The sequence below is a fragment of the Pantherophis guttatus genome, chromosome 9 (genome assembly GCF_059756535.1).
Source record: "Pantherophis guttatus breed Tessera chromosome 9, ASM5975653v1, whole genome shotgun sequence".
In the NCBI taxonomy this organism is placed as follows: domain Eukaryota; kingdom Metazoa; phylum Chordata; class Lepidosauria; order Squamata; family Colubridae; genus Pantherophis; species Pantherophis guttatus.
This window is the reverse complement of record NC_142071.1, coordinates 21,805,603-21,831,674: the sequence shown is the minus strand read 5'-3', so window position 1 is coordinate 21,831,674 and position 26,072 is coordinate 21,805,603. Positions and strand designations below refer to the sequence as shown.

Here is a 26,072-nt window from a genome sequence, read left to right as displayed (position 1 = left end):
GGTATTTAAAATTATGAATTTAGTGGTCCCTGAGCTCCGAAAGGTTGGTGATCCCTGATCCAGGTCATGGTTGTCCCAAAGGTGCTTTTTACAAGAGGCAACTGGACTTTTTGGTTTTTCTCTGAAGACGTTTTGCTTCTCGTCCAAGAAGCTTCTTCAGCTCTAGAAGCTTCTTGGATGAGAAGCTGAAGAAGCTTCTTGGATGAGAAGCGAAACGTCTTCCAAAAATGAAAAGAGAAAAAAAAACCACCAGAAAGTCCAGTTGCCTCTTGAAAAAGCACCTTTGGGATATTTATTGAAATGTGTTTATTATTGTGTCTACCCAAATTTATAGTGACTCTGGACAGCATATAATTTATTATTTATTTATTTAAATTTCTCAGGGCGGTGAACAACCACAGGATAAAACACATAAATATAAAAATTTAAAATAGAATAAAAACAAATTAAATAATTTGGCTGAACAAATTTAAAATACCCCATAATTTAAAAACAAATTAAAATTTGCATTTAAAAAGGGGAGAAGATTTAGGCCAGGCCAGCTTGATGAAATAAAAAAGTCTTAAGTGCGCGACGGAAGGTGCGCAGATCTGGGATCCTCCGTATTTCCGGAGGGAGCTCGTTCCAGATCGTAGGTGCCCGCACAGAGAAGGCTCTCCCCCTAGGGGCCGCCAGCCGACATTGTTTGGCCGATGGCACCTGGAGGAGCCCCTCTCTATGTGAGCATACTGGCCGGTTGGAGGCTATTGGTGGTAGCAGGCGGTCCCGTAGATCAGTGGTCCCCAACCCCCGGTCCGCGGACCGGTGCCGGGCCGTGGAGTACCTGGCACCGGGCCGCGCAGCGGCCGGGGGACATGAACGCTGCAGCGCAAAGGCTCCTGGGCCGTGCGCAATGGGCCGTGCGCAAAAGCTCCTGGGCCGTGCCCCCACCCCTGCGCGCGCTCAGCGGGCCGCGGCGATAAAAAGGTTGGTGACCACTGCCGTAGATAACCAGGTCCTAAGCCATATAATGGAATTAATATTGGAATGCAGGGCACCAAAGACTCCAGAACAAGAAACTCTTCTAAATAATAATAAAAAAAAACTTGACAAATATTTTTTTAAAAAAACAAAACTTGCTTGCCTTAACTCAAGTTTTCAAGGTTCAGGGTGGGACAGATAAACCCAGAAGTGATGACATTCCAGAAAGTAGGTAGTGTGACAGAGAAGGCACACTCATCTTTTTGGATATCAAAAGATTTAAGATGTTAGTCACAATCACAGAATCAAAGTCCCACCTGTTTATCAGTGTAAAGTGTTGAAAACATGTCAACTCTGCCCAGTTGAAAGGCTGGCAGAAACTACGGAAGACACATCATCTCTTAAATAACCAATGCTACGCCATGTTGTGCTCTTCACAGCTCTTCTGTACTAGATTGCTTTCTTGTACTCTGTACATTCCAGTCTCCCATCCAAAACTAACCAGATCTAAACCTGTTTAGCTTGTCAAGAACACCACGATCAGCCAAGAATTACAACTGCTGTGATTACCAGAACTACTTAGCACTGCTCTTTTAAAAAAATGCAGAAATGCTACAACCTAAAAAAACAGTCCCACAACGAACCTTATGGATTTACAGTTGGCAAGAGGAAATGCCCTGATTTCTCTAGACAAATCAAGAACGTAGCCTTGGACTTGTCCCCTGGCAGGAAGTTTGAGGTCCAGAAGAAACCTCCATTACATCACATAAGACTTGGGAGTCCTTCACTAGGACTGCTGAAAATATAATGGTTCGGGAACATAATATTTAGGTAGAATTTGGCAAAGCAAAATATTGGGCTACAGAATGCTAATATCTGCACCATGCAATCTGTTACACTATCTGCATTGTTTAGGTTCATACATTGTGCTGTGTTGCGTATTTTGTTCATCTGTTGTTTATCAAAGCTTGGTCTAGTGGTTAAGGCATTAGGCTAGAAACCAGGAGACGGGGAGTTCTAGTCCCACCTTAGGCATGAAAGCCAGCTAGGTGACTTTGGGCCAATCAGTAGGAGACTGTGAGTTTTAGTCCCACCTTAGGCATGAAAGCCAGCTGGCTGATCTTCAGGTTCTGACAGGTTCTGGAGAACCGGTAGCGGAAAATTTGAGCAGTTCAGAGAATCAGTAGCGGAAATTGTGAGTAGTTCAGAGAACTGGCAAATACCACCTCTGGCTGGCTCCAGAGTGGGGAGAGAATGGAGATTTTGCAGTATCCTTCCCCTGCCATGCCCCCAAGCCACACCATGCCTACCAAGCCATGCCCACAAAACCGGAAGTTAAAAAATTTGGATTTCACCACTGCTGATCTTAGTCCAGTCACTCTCTCTCAGCCCCACCCACTTCACAGGGTTGTGGCTGTGGGGAGAATAGGAGGAGGAAAGAGGATTAGGTATGTTTTTCTGCCTTGGCATATAAATAAAAATAATAAAAGTGGGATAAAAATAAATAAATTCAATCCCATCAAACCAGCATTGAATGGGCCTACCATGGTTTAAAAACCTCTTCATGCTCAGCGAAACCCAAGAAAATGATGGTTTACTGCAGCATGTGAGCCAGAGGCGGGTTTCAGCAGGTTCTGACCAGTTCTGGAGAACCGGTAGCGGAAATTTTGAGTAATTCGGAGAACCAGTAGTAAAAATTCTGACTGGCCCCGCCCCCATCTATTCTCTGCCTCCCGAGTCCCAGCTGATTGGGAGGAAATGGGGATTTTGCAGTAACCTTCCCATGCCACGCCCACCAAGCCATACCACGCCCACCAAGCCACACCCACAGAACCGGTACTAAAAAAAATTTGAAACCCACCACCGATGTGAGCCCAACTTCTGTCAGGAATCTAAGCCTGCATTGATCCTGCATTGGAAATCCATGAGTGCTATTTTAAGAAACTTAGCATCCCCCACCCCCCCCCGAGACAACTAACCAGAGACATATGGCCCCGTATAGCATGTGTATGTATACGTATGTCAAATGCGTTGACATTTCCTTGTTGCATTCATTCTTTTTTCAGATGCTGGCTGTAAGTGTACTTAGGATCTAAAGGCTGTTTTAATACATGCCATGCTAGGTGAATTTACAGCAGCCGAAGCCTATCAGCACCTTTTGAAATCATTGTGAATCAACTCATCCAGGGCATTTAATTTTCACTGCAATCGTTTTAGTGATTTGAATGGTAGAGGAGGATGGGGGGGGAAAGCCCTAATCACTCAGCATTTATGCTGGATTTTTCACAAGGCAGGTGAAACAACTGTTATTCACCTCTAGTAAAGTAAAAGGAGGCTTAATCGTCCTAAACCACAACCTTAATGCGCTGGTTCTTCTCAATTCTTTTGTAAGAAATCCTGTAATCCTCAGAGTGAATGGATTCCTTGACTTTGTGACGATTGAGAAATAAAGCAGGCATTGTGCACCGGGGGATTAATGTCAAAAAAAAAAAAAGTAAAAAAGAGAAAAAGAAATCGGATAAAGGCAGAGGAGGAAGGTCAAGACAATTGCTAAGAGGAAAAGGAGCAAGGTGGAATAATACAAGCCATTCAAGCAATTCTGGATTAGCATCTGTTGAGGGACTTTGCAAAACTCTTGTGTTGTGGGCTATCATTAAGGGCTAAATTTAACTAACTCAGAGCAACGCTGGGAAAAAAAAAATGGCATGGAAAGAATAGGCCAGCGAAGTTGTTGGTGGCATTGACTGCCAGGGTGTGTGTAAAACACCAGGTTAACACAATTCTAATAGCAAGATGTTTGGCCCCTGTGAAGAAGCTCTGTTTACAACAGGATGCTTTACCAACTGCCACTACCCAAGCACAGTTAGAACCAGAGGTGGGTTTCAGCAGGTCCTGACCAGTTCTGGAGAACCGGTAGTAGAAATTTTGAGTAGTTCGGAGAACCGGTAATAACAATTCTGATTGGCCCCGTCCCCATCTATTCTCTACCTCCCAAGTCCCAGCTGATCGAGAGGAAATGGGGATTTTGCAGTAACCTTCCCCTGGAGTGGGATGGGAATGGAGATTTTACAGTATCCTTCCCCTGCCACGCCCACCAAGCCACGCCCACCAAACGATGCCACACCAACCAAGCCACACCCACAGAAATTAGTAAAAAATTTTGAAACCCACCACTGGTTAGAACCTTTTCCAGAATTTTTTTTGTCCGTATTTTGCTGATTCGGTGGCCATTTATATATTATTATTATTATTATTATTATTATTATTATTATTATTATTAATAATTGGATTTATATGCCGCCCTCTCTCCAAAGGACTCAGGGCGGCTCACATCAGCGAAACAATCCCAATAAATACACATTAAAACATACTAAAACAGACTAAAACCAACATATGTTATTGTTATTAACAATTAATATATGTTATTTCTATTTTTGGCTTCCAAGCTAGCTGTCCACCAGATCAGATTTTTACAGCAGCTTGTTGATAAGAAATAAGCATCACCGCAAAACTCAATTCACAAAGAAACTCTCCACTCCATTCTTCTTATTTTTGTATTTGTATCCCGTTATTATTATTTTTTTACAAATAAGGAGGTGAATCAATTCAACACCCCCTTCCTCCTCCCATAACAATAACCCTGTGAGAAGGACTGGCCCAAAGTCACCAAGCCAGTTTGGATGCTTCAAATGGAAACTAGAATTCACAGTAAGCCGATTTCCAGCCTGGTTATAAAAATACTCAGTCAAAACAGACGATCTTGTCTGATCTTCAGTTAAGTTAGAAACTCATGTCACATTTCAAAGCTTGCTGAAGGATATGTTGGTATTCCCAAGGAGAACAAAACGCAGCTTGCCAGATGTGGAAGAAGTGTGACAGCCAGCATCCTTCAGTATCAAATCCTGACAGCTGGGATGCTGAGAATTCTTCAACAGCATCTGGAGAGCCCTGCATTCATACCTTGTCTACAGCTGCACCAATTCTCTTTGACACAAGAGTTATCACAATTGCATAACAGCAATGACTTTGGGCTGGCTTATTTTATGTTCCTCATCCTAGTCGTCACTGGGAATCGGATAATTATTTTGCACGTTCCATCGGACAAATTGTGACGGTCTGTGGCAAACCAGAAAGGACATTGCAGTCAACCTAAATGGAGGTTGGAATATTTATGAGCGTTCAGGGCATGGCCTCAGCCAACCTATAATCCTTCTAGAATGGAAAGAGTTCTGCAAATAAGGGATCGTATCCCATTCCTGTGGCCTATACCATTGCCAGAATGCAAACTCCCTCTAGCTAGGTGTAAATGAGATTGATAAACAGTATTACCTACTATGTCGTGTTTGTTTTATTTAAGCGAATTAATACAGCTGTTACGGGGCCGATAATAAGGTTTAGGGTGAAAAAGAATCCGCACGCACTGTACTCATACAGTCTTCTTCCCTTTCCCACAGCTCTCTGCCATCCCTCAGGAATGCCGTAACACTATCCGTTCAATTAAACGGGGAAAGTGGGTCTCAGCAGAAACAGTTTCCATGCGGATTTTGAAGTGTGTCCCAGATCAAATTTAAAACAATTCCACGCTGGGGCTTTTGCTGACCTTCTCCATTAAAAAAAAAAAAAAATTACCATCGCGAGCTTCTGGGGTCACCGATATAACAACTGGATTGTTTTATAATATGTCATAAATCTTCTGCTTCTCTGGGCTTCCAGCGTTGATCAGGCTGGCTACGAAAGCTGTGACTGACCCTTTGGATTTCCTGTGATACAACTTAATCATTTCAAAAGGGCTTCTCTGCTTCCTCCAAAGACTGTGTGATTTACACCTGGAATGTTAAAAGATTGCATCTTTGGATGGCCTGACCATCAGAAATCTTTTCAATGGGCTATTTACTCCGGTGATGAAATGCAATTTTTTTTACTACCGGTTCTGTGGGCATGGCTTGTTGGGCATGGCAGGGGAAGGATACTGCAAAATCTCCATTCCCACCCCACTCCAGTGGGGAAGGATATTGCAAAATCTCCATTCCCACCCCACTCTGGGGCCAGTCAGAGGTGGCATTTGCCGGTTCTCTGAACTGCTCAAAATTTCCACTACCGGTTCTCCAGAACCTGTCAGAACCTGCTGGATTTCACCCCTGATTTACTCCCTGCCTAGTTCAGAAGAGCTTCGTGTGAAGTGCAGACTTTTCATTGTGTAGGAAATTGGATGGATGGAAATGACATGAGTGCACCTCCAGCTTCAGATTTGGAGACGGGTGTTCTTGATTCTCCAACAACCACAGAGAGAAGTTCTCTGAGGATGGGCTCCAGCATGAATCGAAAAACTCAGAAGACTATAACTTCGATTTCAGGAATGGCTGACAAGTATTATGCAGCGGTAGTTTTCACAGATTCTTACTACCGGTTTGCTGTGCGCGCACATGTGTGCTTCACGCACACACATGCCTTCTGCAGTTGCGCCCAGCCTTCCATGCATGTGCTTTGCTCATGTGCATGCCTTCCGCAACTGCTCCCGGTCTCAAAAATGTGGCTAAATAGGACGGAATTACACCAGGGGGAGGGCGGGGGGAAGCCCACCCGCAGTCGCCGCTACCAGTTCGCTAGAACTGGTCCGAACTGGCTGAATACCACCTGTGGTATTATAGGAATGCACTACTGAACTTCAATCAACACATGTGCCATACATAAAACAGCTTTTGTGCATGCACAGATGCTCCTGCCATCGTAACTTTGAACGGTTGCTAAACAAATGATCATAAGTCAAGGACCACCTGCACTACAGCGATTGATAATACGCCATTGATCATTTCCTTCCTCTATTTCCTCCACCTTCTCTACCCTAACACAACATTAACTGTTTGCATAGCCCTAATGAAAAATATACTGATCTTTCTTAGTATGAGGCTCCATTTGACAAAATGACCCCAATCATTGCAAACTTAATACGAAATAATGCCTAATTAATTTAAATGAAGTTCGAGTCACCTAAGGGTTATCTTCTCCCTGTACACGAACAAGCATTGCACCTGAGTTGCCCAATGCAGTGATTTCACTCAACCACCTCTCCAGATCCAAGATTACAAGGCAATTTGTAGCCGATAGGAGAGATAGCATTAAAGTGTCGATCCTATTATTAAAACTGGAGTGTGCAATTTTTCTGAGGGCCTAAAATAATCTGAGAACCGACCTGCCAAAAAGTGGGTGTGTCCAGGAAGAACTGTAATTTTAAATGGTTTAAGTGACATGTAATTAAAGTGGCAATAAATACAATGCAGGAAGTAAAACTACTTCCCATGCATTTATTAAATTATTAAAAGTTATTAAAATTCTCCATCTGTGTGGCAATTTGGGGTGCGGCCTTGGGGGGCACCTTCAATGCTTTCAGGGTCAACGGGTAGCTCTGAGAAACTTCTGGTTCTGTACTTCTGATATACCTTTCCCCGAAAATAAGACCCTGTCTTATATTTTTTTGAACCCCAAAATAAGCGCTTGGCCTTATTTTCGGGGAAGTCTTATTATTTTGGGTGTGTGGAGCAAGATGGGGCTCCTCTTGCTGTCTTACCTGATTTCCAGCTCTGTCTCCCTAACCCTAACCAGAGGAAATGGTGGGGATCAGCTACGCATGGATTTAAATATTTTCGGGGAGGGCTTATTTTCAGGGGGGGCTTATTTTAGCGCATGCGCTCAAAAGCCTGATTGGGCTTATTATCCGGGGATGTCTTATTTTCAGAGAAACAGGGTAGATTGTATTACAGTTTTGGGGTAACTAGTTCTTTATTTATAATTATCATGGATATTTCATGATTTCATGATTTCATGATTTTTCATTTTTTTTAAACTACATCTCCCAACATCCCTTACTATTGGCAATTGCAAGCCAGGGCTGTTACGAGTTGAGAAACAGCATGGTAGATTTTCGGTTATGCAGAACAAAGGGGCACTCTAAGCTTTGCTAACATATGCGTGCTAGAGGTTTTTTTGTTTATTGTTTAATTGTAACAGTTGCACATTCTAGTCACGCCACAATGCAATGTGTGTGCAACAGGAGGACCAGCAGACAGAATGGCGAATTCACTATAAGGTGTTCAGAAAGTGTGCCTCTTGGATAGTGGGAATTGCTGACCTGTTAATCATTACTCTACCTACCCAGGTCAGTTTGTACAGAGAGAACATTGTCGCAATTAAGGAAACGTCCAAATTAATTAATCTAAGCCCCATGACATTATCTCTGCCTTTATCTCTGTAATGGTAGTTTAATACTCTGACGATGTCAGCAGATGCCTGACAAAAGCTTAATAGAATAATTTTTTCTTAATTATTTTAAAATTTTAAGTTCTGGAGCTCGCAGAATGTCTGCTTCTTTCTTTACTAATATACCTGGAACTCGTATTTTTAGAATAGTTATATATATATATATATATATATATATATGTATGTATGTATGTATGTATGTATGTATGTATAAATGGACATTTAAATCATTAACTCCATTGGTACAGTTCCAAAACATCTTGTGTTTTCAGTGAACTGCCCTTTCTTTGTTGAAAGATTTAGTTTAGTTTAGTTTAGTTTAGTTTAGTTTAGTTTAGTTGACTTGACTTGACTTGACTTGACTTGACTTGACTTGACTTGACTTGACTTGACTTTATTATTTATTGTGCCAAAATCCATGACGAAAAGGCTGTTTCACAAAATCAGCATCAAATTAATAGCAAAAGGAAGCTGAAATTATGAAAGTACAATGTTAAATCAGTTGGCTTTTAACAAAGTGACAACAATTGTGGTCAATATGGCTCCAAAGATAAAATTCAGAGATTGAAACCTAACCTGGTGGTGATGAATTTGGTTAGTACAATCTCTTTTAGAAGGATATTCTAATTAAGCTATATGGTGCAAATCAAGAAATCTTGCTATTGCTACTTGGATCTCATAAATTCATCCATACAGAAAGATTCCACTGTTTTGAATGAACTTGTCTCAACAGCTCTAACTTTGCTACATTGTTCTAGTAAAAACAACGCAGCAACAACCCTCCCCACTAAAAATAAATAAATAAATTAAAAAGAATTTATTGGTTGGATTAAGGATTATCTATCATGTGGCTCAAGAAAACTCATGCAATTCTTACATAATCAACCATTTTTTTAAGTTGGTTGTCACAACACCTGGCATTCTAAAAATCCATTTCCCAGAACAATGAATTGTTGATAGGCACAATTGTGCATTTCATGCTTTCCAATTTGCTACCAATATGTTGGAAAAGCTAAAATATTGGACAAAGGGGACAAAGGAAGAAATTTATTTATTATCTGAAATCTCCTACTATAAATGCATTCTATTCCCTTTCTTTCTTGTATATGCATGCCTTCAAAACCAATAAAACACTGTTTTAGGTAAGCATGTATATCATTATGAGTAATTCATTTGATATTTATACATTTCCTCTCCTGGTTTTTCATCATTAAGACAATCTCAAAGTGGTTTATAATTATTTTTTGTGGGGGTGGGGAATAAACCAGATACAATAACTTAACTCAGGCCTTCTACAGATTGATTTCAAGAAAAAAAGTTTGCGGTAATCTATCTCTTACGTGTATTTTGAGAATCACCCGAAATGGCCACTTCTTAGCTAATAACTTGTGCATTTCTCCTTCAACCAAAAGCAGTCAAATTGTCCATTCTCTTGATTAACCAACTTTCTTTGATCAGATCATTGGAAATTTTCAATGGCTGAGTTAGAACTGCTTTTATCACTGATAAATTCAAAATTGGAAGAGACCAAGCAATTCACTTCCAGAATTTGTTCCCAATATGATTTATGGACACTTATAAACCCACGATGATGATGCATTTCTGTCTTTTTTTTGTCATGGGTTATGGAATTAAATCATAAAACACAATTTACCCTATTTCTGACCTTTTCGTGAATTCCCCACCCCTCTTCCTTTGACTCCAACAGTCTGCGTTTGTTTTGCCTGATTTAGTCCTCTTTAAGCAAGATGCATGAATAGGACAGTATTTATTACAGTCGATTTAACTGTGAGCTTGATGGCATTCCTTTATCAACAATGAACGTTGAAGAGAAAGCATGAGACCGGGAAGACTCCGTTGTGGGGGTGAAATTGTCTGACATTGTCATCTGGTATTCAGTAATCAGTTGAGTGAGAAAAGGACATTGCTGAACTGTTCTGTATTTTAGAGGTAAGTTTGTAAAGATCCAATAGTTATGTTGGAAAGTCATATTTTGCTTTAGCAAACCATGTGCTCTAAGATGAAACAAAGATTGTTGGCAAGTTCCAGCCAACACAAATACTAAGAGATTTGACTGCCAACATGAGAAAAGTCTGTTCTTTAGGACAGCTGTGAAGATGAAGCAATTCATCATGAAGATTATTATTCCAAGCATTTTAGAAACTGCCTTGGGTATAATATCTGGGTAAATTTTACATGGTTTCAATTAAGAGCGGTCATGCTTAAAGAGAGTAATACAGCACTTGCTCCCTTCACGAATGAAAGGTTTTAAAATAAGTAGGTCCAATTGGAAGCAGGGAGACCACTATAAGTTGTTTGTCTTAAAGAGCGTATTGTTATTAATGTCATGTATCATTATTAATAGTTACCTTTGTGCTGAATTTCTCAATGCACCCTGCTTCTCACTGAGGCATTGAGCTTGAAACAAGGCAATGTTTAAATCGGCAATTTGGCTGTAGTTACAGAAGGCCGTATATATTTCACTCATATTTATATATCAATTTCATGTTCTTAATCAGTAGCCGGCTTTCCTTCCATGAGCAATTGTGCGCCTGAAGTTTCAACTATTAAATTCAGGGCAAAGGAAGAAATTTACTTTATATCTGTATTCCTATTTTGATTAAAAAAAAAAAAAGACTCATAAAGACAGAAATAATTATATTCCCACCATGAGTCAATCTATTATCACAATCCAGAGTAACTTTCTGGATGAAATAATTGAGATCACAAGAGCAACTGTGGAGGAATTCTGATTTAGTGCTGTGAGTAAATATTGCATACAAGTTTTTGCAACTGAATGATCTATGAATAGCTACTGAATCACCCGCATTTGGTTATGAGCCATTTGAAAAATTAAAGAGAACAGCCTGTAGCTATTTGTTAATATTTTTTTCCAACACAGGAGTTAATAATAATCAAGATAAGCATTTGAAATAGGAAAATACCTTTTAAAATTAATTTCACATTCTCGTATCATTCTGCTGTTAAATATGCTGATTCTCTGGAAGTTTACAAAGAAAGCAGCAAATTAAAATAGCTGTCATTTTTTTTAAAAAAAATATTTACTGGATATATAGGTTCCTCCAAATGATTCTGAGCAGACTATTATTTCCTTTTGAAAAATATTTGTATGTACCGATCTTTCATACAATACTGAGTGAGAGGTATTTCCATAGTGCAATTTACTCAAAAATAAATATTCCTGTGTTCAGTAGTCATTCACCACAACTTGTAGAAGAACTACAAGTTTCAAAGAGCTTTGAATTCTTGTCAGTTTTAATTACTTGCATGCAAGGTAGTTTGAGACTGATGAATGCGATTCAGCTTGTAACGTCTAACAGATTACTGATCTATTTTAATGGGATTTTTATTTTATATCCGACTGTCTTTCATTTCATGGCATCTCTCAAAGATCAGGATGTGAGCAAATGCAAATGAATTGGAAGTTTTGCCTGTGGGTTTCTTAATAAGCAATTCTTGATTGGAAATTCTTGGCTTGAATGAAAAATGAGGGGGAAATTGATACAAAATATGAATGACAATATAATATTGTAATAAGGCAATTGTAAAGTGGAATTTGTCAGTGCCTTTAAGCACTTCCCTAACATTTCAATTAATTGTACATTGTGTTCCTACATGGCATATTTTGCCAGACTTGAGTTATAGGGAATCCAATTATTTTTTTAGAGAATGGAATCAGTGATTCCCAAAAGATAGGAATCTGGCAGAGGGCAGTTGGAAATCTTTTAGCCAATTTTTAGTTGTCTTAGACATAAGTCACTCTGAATTGGATGGAACTTACTTCTTTTTAATATATGTGACTGAAATCTAGGAGTATTTTATAAAGAAAACTTCCTTGTCAGATGGGAATAGATAGATTTAAATTAAAGCCCAAAGAGATACGCCTTCCAAAAGAATCCCTGCCCAATAACTTTCTGCTTTTGTTTTAAACATTATTTGTCACAAAAATGTTTTGCCACTCATGTTATGATCGATGCAGTTTCTTGAGATCTGCATTAATGATAACATACTTAATCTACACACACAGGTTGCTTGATGAAGTAACCACACCCGATTTCCAATTCTTGGCTTTTTTTTTTTTTCCTGAGACAAATTTAATGACTTTGGCTTTTAGCACAAGTAACAGCCTCAAAGTAAAAAAAAAAAATTGAAACTGTCACAATTTTCTTTTAAATGTTAAGTTTAAAAGCGACCTACACACCATTAAATGTCAGCGCAATCTTTTGTTTTGGAGACAGGAGAACACCTGTTCTATTAAAATGGGGTTTAAAAATACTAATTTTACTGATCGGAGTTACACTGCCATTGGTTTTACAGGAGTAGAACAGGTGAGAGTAAGACTTTAGCTATTCAAAGCACACAGAGCTTATTTCAAAATGTTACAGTCGCTGTGCCAATATGTTCCACTTGATTGGCTAAATATATTATATAACTTTTCCCCATCCTAAAATATTTATTACACAACAGCTCTGTTGGATACTTGGTAAAATGTATACAATTATTAGTGGGGGCTCTGTATTTAAAACTTTTTGCATTAGCCACAGTCAATGTTAAATTATTTCTAAACACAACCTTAGTGGGCTAACAATTGAAAAAAAATTATCCTTTGATCAAATTGGGATTAGTAGGATTTTTGGTTCCATTAAACTCAATACACTTTTTGAACACATTTTCATTTCTTGTCCCAAAAGAGAACAAATGGATTAAAATATTTTCTGATTCTCCAATTACACACTCGCTGATTTTCAGGGACAGAATATTTCCTAATGAAGTATTTTAGAAAAGCGTGGAGAAATTGGCCTGGGTAGCTTCATAATAAAAGAAATATATTTGCCCCCAAAGATTTAAGCGAACTGGGTCTTGCAGTTTAATACTTGAATAAAGTATTAGTGAGTTTACATCACATTTAAATCATAGGCATGTCAACGGATCAATCTTTACACCCAATGCTTGCAAGTTCATTGTAACTAATCGGTTTCTATTTCAGTTAATCTTATTTCCTAACAAGGAAATAAGTTGCAATCGTCTTGGAATTGGATTACATCCTCGAAGACAATGGGACACTTTATTTATTATATAGAAATCCCACGCGTCTTTCAAAGCAACAAAGCATTTCTTTATATTTTAACCTGATGTTAACTCTGCAAATTAAATTAAGCCGGGCAAAAGGTTGAATTCACACACTATGTTAAGATTTAGGATGTTTTCCTTGATGTTGGCTTGGCGGGATATGTGAACCTACCCTTCGTTATTTATAAATCTCAGTTTATATCTTAAACCCAACAATTTGGGGTTGATTTAGCAAAATGGCTTGGTAGGATACCTGAACTCGAGTTTCATTGATTTGTTATTCTAATAAACTTCAGAGCTAGAAAAAAAAAAGAGCATTTCAGTGTGTCTTGGCTTGAACAAAATGCAGCCACTATACTATAATAATATGAAGGCAAGAAATGGAATTGGAGCATCGACTTTTGAAGCAAGATAAGCAACTCTTTGCAAACATCTACAGGAGAACCATGCTAGAGGTCATATTTCTGAACCATATATAAAAAGATCTAATTTTTGCTTAGGATTGGAAAAGAGAAGATTTCGTGAAAGAAGATCTGTCTACAAGGACTACACTAAACCAAAGCTCTAACTGATTCCTGCTTCTTCCGGCCCAGTCCAAAGCTGCCTCAGCTCTCTTGCCAAGTTCTGTAACTGTTAAAAAAAATACTGGGAAAGCTGACTATTTTATGGGAAGGAAATGAAAACAAAACCATTCTCCCAAAGGTGCTTTTTCAAAAGGCAACTGGACTTCCTTGGTTTTTGCTTGGAGACGTTTTTGCTCCTCATCCAATTATAAGATCCTTCACTTCTTCAGTTCAGAACCAAAGAAGCTTCTTGGATGAGAAGCAAAACGTCTTCAAGGAAAAAAAACAAAAAAAAAGAAGTCCAGCTGTCTCCATAGACAAAATAATTCTCCTTATTTTAATCCCAAAATCACAACATGCAGAATTTACAATCAATCCTATTTGCTCTTCTGCATATAATCAGAAAGCAGGATGACTTTATCTTGGACTCTTGGGTTGCCCGGCTCAGCATAGAAGCTCAACTTTAGAAGACAAGTGTACATGTAGTAAGTACTAACTACGGGTGTATTGTAAGCAGCCCCATCTGAAGATCTGAGCTCCTAACAGCACTTGGAAGGGTTTATCCAATTCACCTTCCTTCCCTTACTTAAACCCTTCGCCTGGGTATTATTTCTGGGTCCTTTTTGGATCCGGAGGACAGTTGCCTGCCTGTCAACACGGAAAGACAAATGCAAGAGAGGATACACTTCTATTGTCGGCGTGGGCACCAACGGTTGGCACTTGCTGCCTTTGAAGTCATAGGAGATATAACATGGTAAGTGACAATTGGGAAAACATTTGCTTGCCAAGCATTTGAGAAACAGACTTATTGGGAATTATTTGCTTGATTGATCTGCCCTAATCAGAGGGGTTGGTTTCTAAAGTTCCTTCTCACACTCGGATCTTAGTTTCGGGACTGGGAAATGGGGGTGGAGAGCAACTGAGACTTTCTCTGAAACACAGATAATCTCTCCAGTTGCTGATCCCAAATCCTTGGCAATAATCTCGCTTTGCGAGAGATTACCCTTAATAATTGTGTGTGCGCATGTGAAACTCTCTTTGCTCCTGGTAAAATTCAAAGTGGGATGCCTGCAACCAACTGACTGAATATTCGTTTCAGGTAAGTCTGTGCCCCCCCCCACACACACACCTGGTTTGCTTCTCAGAGGGTTACAGCTGGACAAGTAATACGACAAGCACTGTGTATGCCACTTTCCATTAAAAGCCTTCCTTGCTTTAAAGACCACAAACATTGACATTCAATAGCGACAGCGCCCCTAAAAACCTATTTCTAAGGGAAGAGTTTTGCGGCTTCTTTGGCAAACAATTTGCAGAGAGAGAGAGAGAGAGAGAGAGAGGAAGGAAGGAACAAAAAGAAGGGAGGAAGGGAGGAAGGAAGGCGAAAGGAAGGAGAAAGGAGAAAGGAAAGGAAGGAGAAACGAAGGAGAAAGGGAAGCAAGGAGAAAGGGAAGGCAATTGAGAGAAAGGAAGGGAAGGGAAAAGGAAAGGAGAAAGGAAATTGAGAGAAAGGAAAGGAAGGGAAAAGGAAAGGAGAAAGGAAATTAGCAGGAGAGAGGAGAGGAGAGGAGAGGAGAGGAAAGGAAAGGAAGGAAGGAAGGGGACAGGAGAAAGAAAGGAGAGGAGAGGAGGGGAAGGAAGGAAGGGAGGGAGGGAGGGAGGGAGACAGGAGAAAAAAAGGAGAGGAGAGGAGAGGTCTCCATCCATCCTTAAGCTTCCTTTACCTGGACCCCCGAGGCAGGATCAGAACCCCGCAGCCGGGCTGTCCCCCCACCCCCACCCCACCCACCCACCCAAAAAAGCTTCGTCCTTCTCGAGTGGGGAGAGAGCCTCTTACCGGTGCAGGAGTGCAAAGCTTTGGGCCGGACGACCAGCGAAGGGCAGACGGAGTAGAGCGAGAGCTTCTCGAAGTAATCGCACGTCTCCTTGGAGAGGATCTCGTCGATCATGAAGGTCTTGTAGCGCCGCCTGGCTGCTTTCAGCTGCTGCCCGGGAGAAGGCAGCCGGAGCCCGCCTTGGCAGTGCATGGCGGGTGGGGGGTGGGGGGGGAAGAGGTAGAAACCCGGAGGGACCGCCGGACCTCGGGAGGTGAGCGAGGAGGCGAAGAAAAGCCCAGCAACAGGCGGCCGCGGGGATCCACGGATCCAGTGATCCTGCCTGCCTGCTTCTCTCGTAGGGTTGACTCTCTGCCTTGCTTGTTTACTTGCCTGCCTGCCAGCCGCGCTCTCCTCCTGCCTTCCCCACCTCCAGCCTCTATATAAGCCTCGGAGAGAGCGAGCCGCGCACCCAGCCCTTCCTCACAACACCCCAGCTGTCAATCAAAGGCGCCTATCATCCGCAGCGACCCCATTGTTCGACCGCGGGCTGTGCGGGAGAGCGAGTCATCTCTCTATTTTAAGAATCCGAGGTGTGGATTGGCTTCCCCTCCCTCTTCCAGCTGGAAGAAGGCCCAGGGGTTGGGGTGAAGACTTGGCTGTGTTAGTGTGTGTGTGTGAGTGTGTGTAAGAGAGAGAGAGAGAGTGCGTGTGCGTCTATGTGTAAGGGAGGATTCACTTCCCCGCCTCTCCTATTTTATTTTATTTTTTTTGGAATTTTTTTTTTATTTTTAAACAAAACTTCAAACATAAAACGATTATCATCCATTACAATGACAGAAAGTGTATTGATCGGTTACAAATCTTTTGTGCTTAATCCTCCATCCAACATTTTCTTATACAACAGTTTATTACATTATTATTCTCATTTACCAACTATTTAACAGTGAATTGTCCTCTATAAGGGGAAAAAAAAAACCCTTTATATGTTTTATTATCTTATCCATTTCATATTTCCTATTTCATTTCCATTCTTTCTTGTCTAACCATTGATAAAATAAATCCCATGTCAAATAATATTGTTTATCTTCTTGTTCCCTAATTTCAAATGTCAATTTATTCATTTCAGCACACTCCAAAATTTTATTGATAATGTCGTCATCCGTGGGTATCTTCTCACTTTTTAAAAAAATTTGATTTATATGCCGCCCTTCTCCGGAGACTCAGGGCAGCTTACAGTGCGTTAAGCAATAGCCTTCATACTTTTGTATATTTTTATACAAAGTTAGCTTATTGCCCCCACAAACTGGGTCCTCAATTTACCTACCTTAGAAAGGATGGAAGGCTGAGTCAACCTTGAGCCTGGAGAGATTCGATCTTACTTTAATTGCAGACAGCTGGTGTTAAATTACAGTGCTTAGTCTGTTGAGCTATCTAGGCTTCTATGCATCTTCCCTCCCGCTTTTGCAGCAGAAGCTGGGGAAAAAACAACAACGAACCGTTAAAGTCTCCATTGGAGACATAAAGGGGTCCCCGGAAGCCCTGGTGGACTTCGATTTGTTGTTGTCAGTTGCCAAGTTGTGTCCGGCCCATCGCCATCCCATGGACAACATTCCTCCAGGCCTTCCTGTCCCCTACCATCTTCTGGAGTCCATTGAAGCTCACACCTACTGCTTCAGTAACTCCATCCAGCCACCTCGTTCTCTGCCGTCCCCTTCTTCTTTTGCCCTCAATTTTTCCCAGCATTAGGCTCTTCTCCAGGGAGTCCTTCCTTCTCATTAGGTGGCCAAAGTATTTGAGTTTCATCTTCGGGATCTGGCCTTCTAAAGAGCAGCCAGGGTTGATCTCCTCTGGGACTGACCGGTTGGATCGCCTTGCAGTCCAAGGGGCTGGCAGGAGCAGGGGTGAAATCCAGCAGGTTCTGACAGCTTCTGGAGAACCGGTCGCAGAAATTTTGAGTAGTTCAGAGAACCGGCAAATACCACTTCTGGTTGGCCCCAGAGTGGGGAGGGAATGGAGTTTTTGCAGTATCCTTCCCCTTTCATGCCCACCAAGCAACGTCCACAGAACCGGTAGTAAAAAAAAATTAGATTTCACCACTGGGCAGGAGTCTTCTCCAGAACCATAATTCAAAAGCCTCCATTCTTTGGCGCTCATCCTTCCTTATGGTCCAACTTTCACAGCCATACATTGCAAATGGGAAAACCATCGCCTTGACTATGGGCATTTTTAGTTGGATCCGAATTATGCCAAGCCACAAATAGGCTCCAGTCGATAGCGCTGATAGCACCCCCGTTCTGCTTTTTTTCCCAAGGGAAAATCAGAGGGACCCTAGACTCAGGTGAAGTTCAACACGGGGTCCTGGCCTAACCCAGCTCAATATAACGCCCAGGGCCTTAACAGGTGCCCTGACTGTGATCCGGTCCCGTTTCAATGATTTTTGGGTGGGCCGGTTAATATTTGCTTCCCAGCAAACGTGCGCAAATCCCCAAGGGATGGAAGGCTTGCAGGAATCGTTGGGAAAGGGAGGTCTTCGGGGCCGAGTCCGCTAAAAGAAGAGAACCTTGGCCGGAGCATCAGATGGTCTCTGAGTATATGGAAGTTGTGTTTGTAATGGAAACATCCCATTCTTTGTTCTTAAGAATATCCTAGCAAATAACTATAGTACTTTGTAGCATTGTACACATACATACACACACACACGCGCGCAGCCACGCACACAGAAACTGTGGGTTCTAAAACAGTCCTATTAGCCACAAATGGGTTCTGCGGGTAAATAGGCTTCGGTGTGAAATCATCTCAAGGGATGAGATGCGCCCAGGCGCAATCCTACACATCTGCCTGCTAAATCTTAACTGAGCTTGGAGGAACCGACTTCGTAGACTTGGACGTCTAAAAGAAACGAGAAAGCTTTTCCCACCCACGGACTTGATCCAACGATCCAACCCTTTGGCGATTCAGGATACTGAATGGGTACTCCAGTCAGCCACGATCAAGAGAGACTCAAGGTCCGAAAATCTGCAAAACCACCTTGAATTTTATTCGGCTTCCTGGGATTTCCTTCCCACCACTAGCTCGAGGGTCGCAACCGTAATTCCATTCCTTTCCTTTCCTTTCCTTCCCTTCCCTTCCATCTCTTCTTCCTTTCCTTTCCTTTCCTTTCCTTTCCCTTCCATCTCTCTTTCTCTTTTTCCTCCCTCCCTCCCTCCCTCCCTCCCTCCCTCCCTCTCTCTCTCTCTCTCTCTCTCTCTCTCTCTCTCTCTCTCTCTCTCTCTCTCTCATCTCTCTCTCTATCTATCTATCGGCTTTATCGATGTTAAGGCTTATGTACATTGTCAGCGCTCTGCTCCTGGATTTTCGATATCTACGCGGGAGCTGCGAGGTGCAAAAGTGGCGTGAAAAATCAACCGATCACGCTCTCGCTCGCTCCCGCGCAGACAGCTCCCGCAAAAAACAAAAAACAAAAAAGCGCTCTTCCTTTGTGGGGAAAGAGCCCCCAGTAGCCGATTCAGTCAATAGCCAACCTTCTTCTCCACTTCAGGAGCTGCAGGCAGGTGAAGCCAAACCTTTAACAGCCTTCAATTTTCGTTCCTTTCCTCGGCTCTCGGCTGGCTTCGTACGGAGTTGGCTTTTGACAGCGCGCCTCGGGGAGCGCGTCTCTTCCTTCCTGCGTGGGCTTCGGCTCCGGGATTTTTGCAAACGTCCCCAAATCCTGGGACGGAAGGTTCTTTCAGGGTGCAGCTCCCTCACGTAGCACCCCGGGATCAGGAACTCTTCCCCCACTCCCCTAATATATGACACACAAGGTAAATAGTCCGGTAATCGGGAATCTAGGAGGAAAACCTAACCAACTCTTCAAATTATTCCCCGGGCTGTTTTAGCGGTCAAATTGCACTTGGATTGGATGAAATCAGGCTCGCGAGTTGCACTTATGGGGTCCGCTTTGGACGGGACCCCCCACCCCACCCCCATTAGATGCAGTCAGGGACAATTTTGACCCTTCTTCGAGAATAGCCTGGAGTTTTATGGACGGAGCAATTCCTCCTCTATATCCCTCCTCCACCTCCTCCGGGTAGAAGCCACCGGACTTCCCCGCAACTCGCACCCCACCACCTTCCTACGACCACGGAGAAAACCCCCAATCCCAGATTTCTCGCGCTCCGCTCGACGTTCCCGTTCCACGCGTTGCCCTATTAGCGCGTTGCAGTATTTCCCCAAAACCATTTTGCGCCAGGGAACGGGGCTTTTCCAGCCGTTCCCTTCGTCTTGAATGTTTTTTCCCCCACTCACCCACCCACCCCTCCCTTCTTCCGCACCCATTCAAAGAACACGTTGCTCTCCCTTCTTTGATCCTTACTCTCTTCTCCTGCTTTTAAGCAGCCTCCAGGCTTGGCCGCTCTTCCTTCCTGTCGCGTTTTTCTCTCGAAAACTTTCTAAAAAAACACCCTTCCCCCATCAGAAAAATGGCCCTCCGCTCTCTAGTAGGACTAAAAAAACCTCAAGCAAACGGGAAAAAAATAATAATGTTGTTTTAAATTTCTCCTTCCAAGGTGGATAAGTGGCTGGGTGAATAGTATTTTATTTATTCCGTGTGGATAAATAATAATAATGACCCGGATTGTGGGGGCAATACTCTGACTTTGTATAAAAATTATTTTTATATGTAAAATAATAATAATAATAATAATAATAATAATAATAATAATAATAATAATAATAATAATAGTGTGTTGTCCCGATTGTAATTGGAGCCTTTGGAGCAATACCCAAAGGGCTACCCTGATATTTAGAAATTCTAAATTTGCCGGACTTGAACATTTTGACTCTACAAAAAAACCACCTTACTCAGAACAGCTTACATCCTCCGATGATACCTTAACAGTTCCTAGGTCCTTGGTTAGGAATCGAGCTGCTGAGCTATTAACCAGCCTCAAAGGCTGTGAATCTCACTAAAGATTTAATAATAATAATAATAATAATAATAATAATAATAATAATAATAATAATAATAGTAATAGTAATAATAATAATAATAATAATAGTAATAGTAATAGTAATAATAAGCTTTCCTATCTTATAACATCTCCAGCAGGTCTGCATATTTCCGTATCTAGAAATCTCTACCTGCATATATCTAGAATTCATTTGATTTCCCCGTGGTAAATCCTGTAGTAACCCACATTTAGGGAGCAACTCCGTATCGTTCGCGATGGAGTCACTATAATTGCAGTGACTCTGCAATTGGGCGAAGAAGGGCAAGGAAGCCGTGCCCCTCCCCCCTCCTTTTCTTAGTTTCTTGCTGAACCGGTGGGATATCTGCCTGTTCGTTTCTTATTTTATCACTTCTGTAATTCTGCTCCTCCCAATCCAGTCCTGCCTTTGTTTACTTAACTTGGAATCCGGGCATGAAGGGATTAGGTTTATAAACTTTCATACAATGAAATCAGAAGGGGAGAGATACAACATGAAATAATAACTTTCCGATCCAAGCCGACAGACATCGGGCCCACAGCAACACGCCTGACATGACTATTGCGGAAAAGAACAAAGGGGGGGGGAGTCAAGTTCATTGATATTGCAATATCAGGTGATGCACCAATCGAAGAGAACCAGCTAGGAAAAAAAACAAAAACAAAATATTGTGATTTACAAATAGAAGTTGAGCGATTGTGGAGGAAGAAATCAACGATGGTACCAATAGTAATTGGAACCCTCGGAGCAATACCCATGGAAATTTTGAATTTATCAGACCTGAATATTCTGACTTTGCAAAGAGCCACCTTACTCGGAACTGGGTATGTACTTAGACATTACCTTAACAGCTCTTAGATCCTTGGTTAGGGCTTGAACTGTTAAGATTTTAACAGTCCCAGACTGTGAATCGAATTAAAGATTAAGTTATTACTATTACTATTATTTTCTTTTTATACACAGCAAACGTGCTGGATTTCATATCCCAAATCACTAGTCGAACACTTCCCAAGCGTTTAGGGCTGCGTGATGTATCATTATGCGAGCAGATCCCAGTAAGGTGGCCTCTGCAGCTGACCAATGGTGATCTTGTCAGCGCCAATTGTTTTTAAGTGCTTGCCTAGGTCTTTAGGCACAGCACCCAGTGTGCCAAGTACCACTGGGTCCACCTGCACTGGTTTATGCCAGAGTCTCTGCAGTTCGATTCTCAAGTCCTGATATCTGGTGACTTTTTCAAGTTGTTTCTCATCGATTCTGCTGTCACCAAGTATGGCAATGTCGAGGATCCACACTTTTTTTCTTCTCCACAATCGTGATATCCAGGTTTTTAAAAATTATTATTATTAATAATAATTAATATTAATAATAATTAAATAATAATAATAATTAATAATAATAATTAATAATAATAATTAAATAATTTGATAATAATAATAAATATTATTATTATTATTATTGTTTAGAAATAATAATTAATAATAACCAGCCTCAAAGATTAACTAATAATAATATAATACATAGGATGTTGGCAGCAAGCCGTATCAACCATCAGCATCAGTCAATAATATTTGTGATATATTTTGACTGAGTTTCATGTTTAATGAATAAAAGAGAATAATAATAGATAGATAAACAAACAATAAACAAACAATAAACGAATAAACGAATAAAGCCTAGCCATTTAAGGCAGTTAGGAATAACGTCTGAAGTCGATTCAAAAAATCGGGAAGAAGCACCAAAGAGGGACAATCAGGTGGATCTTGTTCTCCCAAGGTTCTCTCTCTCTCTCTCTCTCTCTCTCTCTCTCTCTCTCTCTCTCTCTCTCTCTCTCTCTCTGTGTGTGTCTCTCTCTCTGTCTCTGTCTCTCTCTCTGTCTCTCTCTCTGTGTGTGTGTGTGTGTGTGTGTGTGTCTGTGTCTGTGCGTACTTTAAAACAAGTCAAACGACACCCCCTCCTCCCTCATTGAATATCAGAAAGAGAGGAAAAGACGCAAACCTTCGAGGCGCATATTCCCCAGCCCAAAGCCACACAGCGGAGACCGAGCGGCCCCTTGTGTGTATTTTGTGTCCGCTTTGCCCGTGTGCAACGCCGGTGCAAAAGACCCCAACACAGCCGAGAAAAGTCACGGCGCGCAAGAGAATTGCCAAATTCTTCGAGAGTAACTCCCATTGACCTCAATGGGATGGGTTTCTGGGAAAGCGAAGTGCGCGCTTCCCTTGCTTCAGAAGCAGCCGCTGGGGATTCCCCACCCCCTCTCCTCTCCCCTCCCCCTCTCCTCTCCCCTCCCCCGTGGGCCTTTTGATTTCAGACCGGTCAATCCGCGTCTCAGTCAGTCGGATTGGCTTTAAATTAAAGAACCTCTGTTTTAAAACTCTACAGTTTTAAGTTAACAAAGTTTAGTCATCATGTGAGTGTAAAAAAAACCCCACTTCCTCTTTTAACCGCAGATTCTTTGAAATCGGCGTTGTTGAATGAAGGGAAGAGAATATCATCCTAAACCCGCAATAGATACTTGAGAGAGAAATGATAATATTATAGATCCTATGTGGGTTAAGGATCGAACGCCAGGCTGCAATGAATTTTTCTCCATCCAATCCAGTGGTGAAATCCAATTTTTTTTACTACCAGTTCTGTGGACGTGGCTTGGTGGGCGTGGTGTGGCTTGGTGGGTGTGGCTTGGTGGTCGTGGCATAGGAAGGATACTGCAAAATCTCCATTCTCACCCCACTCCATGGGAAAGATACTGCAAAATCCCCATTCTCACCCCACTCCTGGGGGAAGGATATTGCAAAATCTTCATTCCCTCCCCACTCTGGGGCCAGCCAGAGGTGGTATATGCCAGTTCTCTGATCTACTCAAAATTTCTGCTACCGGTTCTCCAGAACCTGCTGGATTTGACCCTATAGGGGTCAAATAGGGGGATCCAGTCCCTATTTTATTCTGATTCTTCTCAAGGAAACCACCACAGATTTTCCAATAAAAGGGAAGACCCAGAAAACATTAATTTTTCTGCTTGCTCGTCTTCCCGGCTCAAACTAAACGAAGGAGAATTAAACAGGACACGGATGATAGCGAATCCTGGTTGGCATTCTGCCTTCTTTCGAGGAAGAGAAAGAAAAGGAGACTGAACTTCAGAGGCCAACGGGGATCTCCCATAAACTGGGGGTGGGGTTGGGGAAGGGACTGAATGGAGAAATTAGAATTTCTGCAAGAATACTACTTAGAAGAACAGAAAGGACGGTTGGACTAGATAGAAGACCTCCAAAGTCTCTTCCAACTCTGTTACTCCACTTGCAATTCTACAAGCCAAGGATTGTTTTTATTTAGACATTTAAATTGTAGCAGGTACGACACCTACCTTCAGATAGTACAAGAAAGAAGCTTAAAATTTCCATTAACTGATGTTTTTCTAAGTTGCTCTGCTCTAAACTTCATTTCACTTTTAGGATATTTGGCAGTCTATTCAATTTACTTTTCATTTATTGTCGGCCCCAAAAAACCCCCCAAAATAACAACAACAACCCAGGCCCTTCTTCCTTATAAATATATAAATTATTAAAGAAGCGCTGGTATTTTTTGGAGTGACAGCTGGTGTCCTTGGGTTTGAGATTTCGTGAAACGGAACAAGACAACTTGAGAAACGAGGCACAGGGAAGGTTGTGTAAGGGGATTTTTATTTTATTTTATTTTATTTTTCTTCTTCTTCTTCTTGGAATTGTGCTTGAAAGTTTTCTTCGCCCTGCGGGCAACTTGATCAAAGATCCGGAGGACGAAGAAGGCTCAGCGCCAACTCCTTCTCACGTTCACCGGGGTCATTCCTTTCCCCAACTTCCATTCTCCTGAAATATACAGGGCGTGTTAAATCTCAATTCCTTCTAAGCAAACGTTCTCCGACTTGAGGGAGGGAGGGAGGGAGGGAAAGAGAGAGAGAGAGAGAGAAAGAAAGAAAGAAAGAAAGAAAGAAAGAAAGAAAGAAAGAAAGGAAGGAAGGAAGGAAGGAAGGAAGGAAGGAAGGAAGGAAGGAAGGAAGGAAGGAAGGAAGGAAGGAAGGAAGGAAGGAAGGAAGGAAGGCTGATTTTGTGCTTGCTTGGAAGGCACGTTCAGCTGATAGAATCGATTTTAATTTTTAATTTATTTATTTATTTATTTATTTATTTATTTATTTTTTATTTATTTATTTTAAATCAGAGATGCCAGAGAAACAAACGATCAAGCCAACCTTCCATTTCGCCGCAGTTTGATGGAGATGATTTCACATCCATTATTTTTCCTGTCTGCATACAGTAGGTGCGTTCTTCGGACTAATTCCTTCTCTGCATACCATAAAGCTGTTAAGCACGGAGAGAAGTAGACGGGGTGGGGGTGTGGGAGGAATCAACATTATCAGACAGAAGGAGAATGGAATTGGAAGGATTTCTGCGTAAATCTCCCCTTCCTTTTCATGGTTTTTAAATAAAGTTGTTTCTTTTTCTATTTCAAACCCTCTCCTATCTAAAACAAGGATCTCCAACCCTGGCAACTTTAAGCCTGGAGGACTTCAACTCCCAGAATTCCCCAGCCAGTTGGCTGGGGAATTCTGGGAGCTGAAGTCCACCAGGCTTAAAGTTGCCAGGGTTGGAGACCCCTGATCTAAAAGGTTCATTGGAATATTCCATCACTTGCTTTAATGAGTCCAATTTTCAGCCATTGATCAATGACTTTTTCTTTCTGTGTGATCAAAACAACTAGAATAAAGTCACAAACCTTGTTGATCACTCTTCTCTTGATGTGCTTTGGTGTTTGCGTGCATCTATGTATATGTATCCCAGCAACTGTTCAGCTTTTTTTTTTAAAAAAAATGTATGGAGTATTCCCCAATCAAAAGTGAACCAATTACAGTGCAATTTTACTGGCACAAACAAACATAAATATTCTGCTACTGGGAAACACTTGCGGATTCAGATTGAGGGTAGAAAACATATCCAAACGTATGCGTGCGCTTTTAAATTTAATTTTTAGTTTCAGGAAAATGAAGAGCAAGCATTCTACACTTTATAAAATACCCTTTATAACATGCAATCAGTATAAAACTGTTACACATCGGACTCCTTTATTCCATTTATAAATTCTACTTATCATTTTTAAAAAAATATTATACAAAGTGACTTCGGACAATCTAACACATCTTTGTTTCTGATAATTTTACACATTGCTGGAATTCTTAGTATCCTGCATGGCACATTTTAACTCTCACAGATCCGCAATACAGTAGCTGCAGCTGCACTGATTCAGTATTGATGAAAGATAGTAATAATTATAATACTACTATAAAGATCAGCAGTAATATTTTAAGATGTCTTATATTTGCTTAATATTTTTGCAGTCTCTTTTAAACCACGTTGTGCACCTGTTGTACAAAAGTAAAAAAAGTTGCGAGAAAGAC

General features: G+C 41.3%; 1 protein-coding gene and 1 long non-coding RNA gene across 2 annotated transcripts in view; both read right to left on the bottom strand.

Moving 5' to 3' along the window:
- BARX2 (BARX homeobox 2) overlaps positions 1-16,400 on the bottom strand; it is a 59,248-nt gene extending 42,848 nt beyond the window's left edge. The window contains exon 1 of the mRNA XM_034421958.3: positions 15,703-16,400. Coding sequence (XP_034277849.2) covers positions 15,703-15,892 — 190 coding nt within the window. The 5' untranslated portion in view covers positions 15,893-16,400. The remainder of the gene's footprint in view (positions 1-15,702) is intronic.
- A 7,906-nt stretch (positions 16,401-24,306) lies between these two features.
- LOC117668252 (uncharacterized) lies at positions 24,307-24,966 on the bottom strand. The gene is made up of 2 exons (XR_004592227.2): positions 24,870-24,966; positions 24,307-24,489 (listed from the first exon to the last, which is right to left on the bottom strand). It is a non-coding gene; the product is annotated as an uncharacterized LOC117668252 (long non-coding RNA).
- Positions 24,967-26,072: the final 1,106 nt, after the last annotated feature.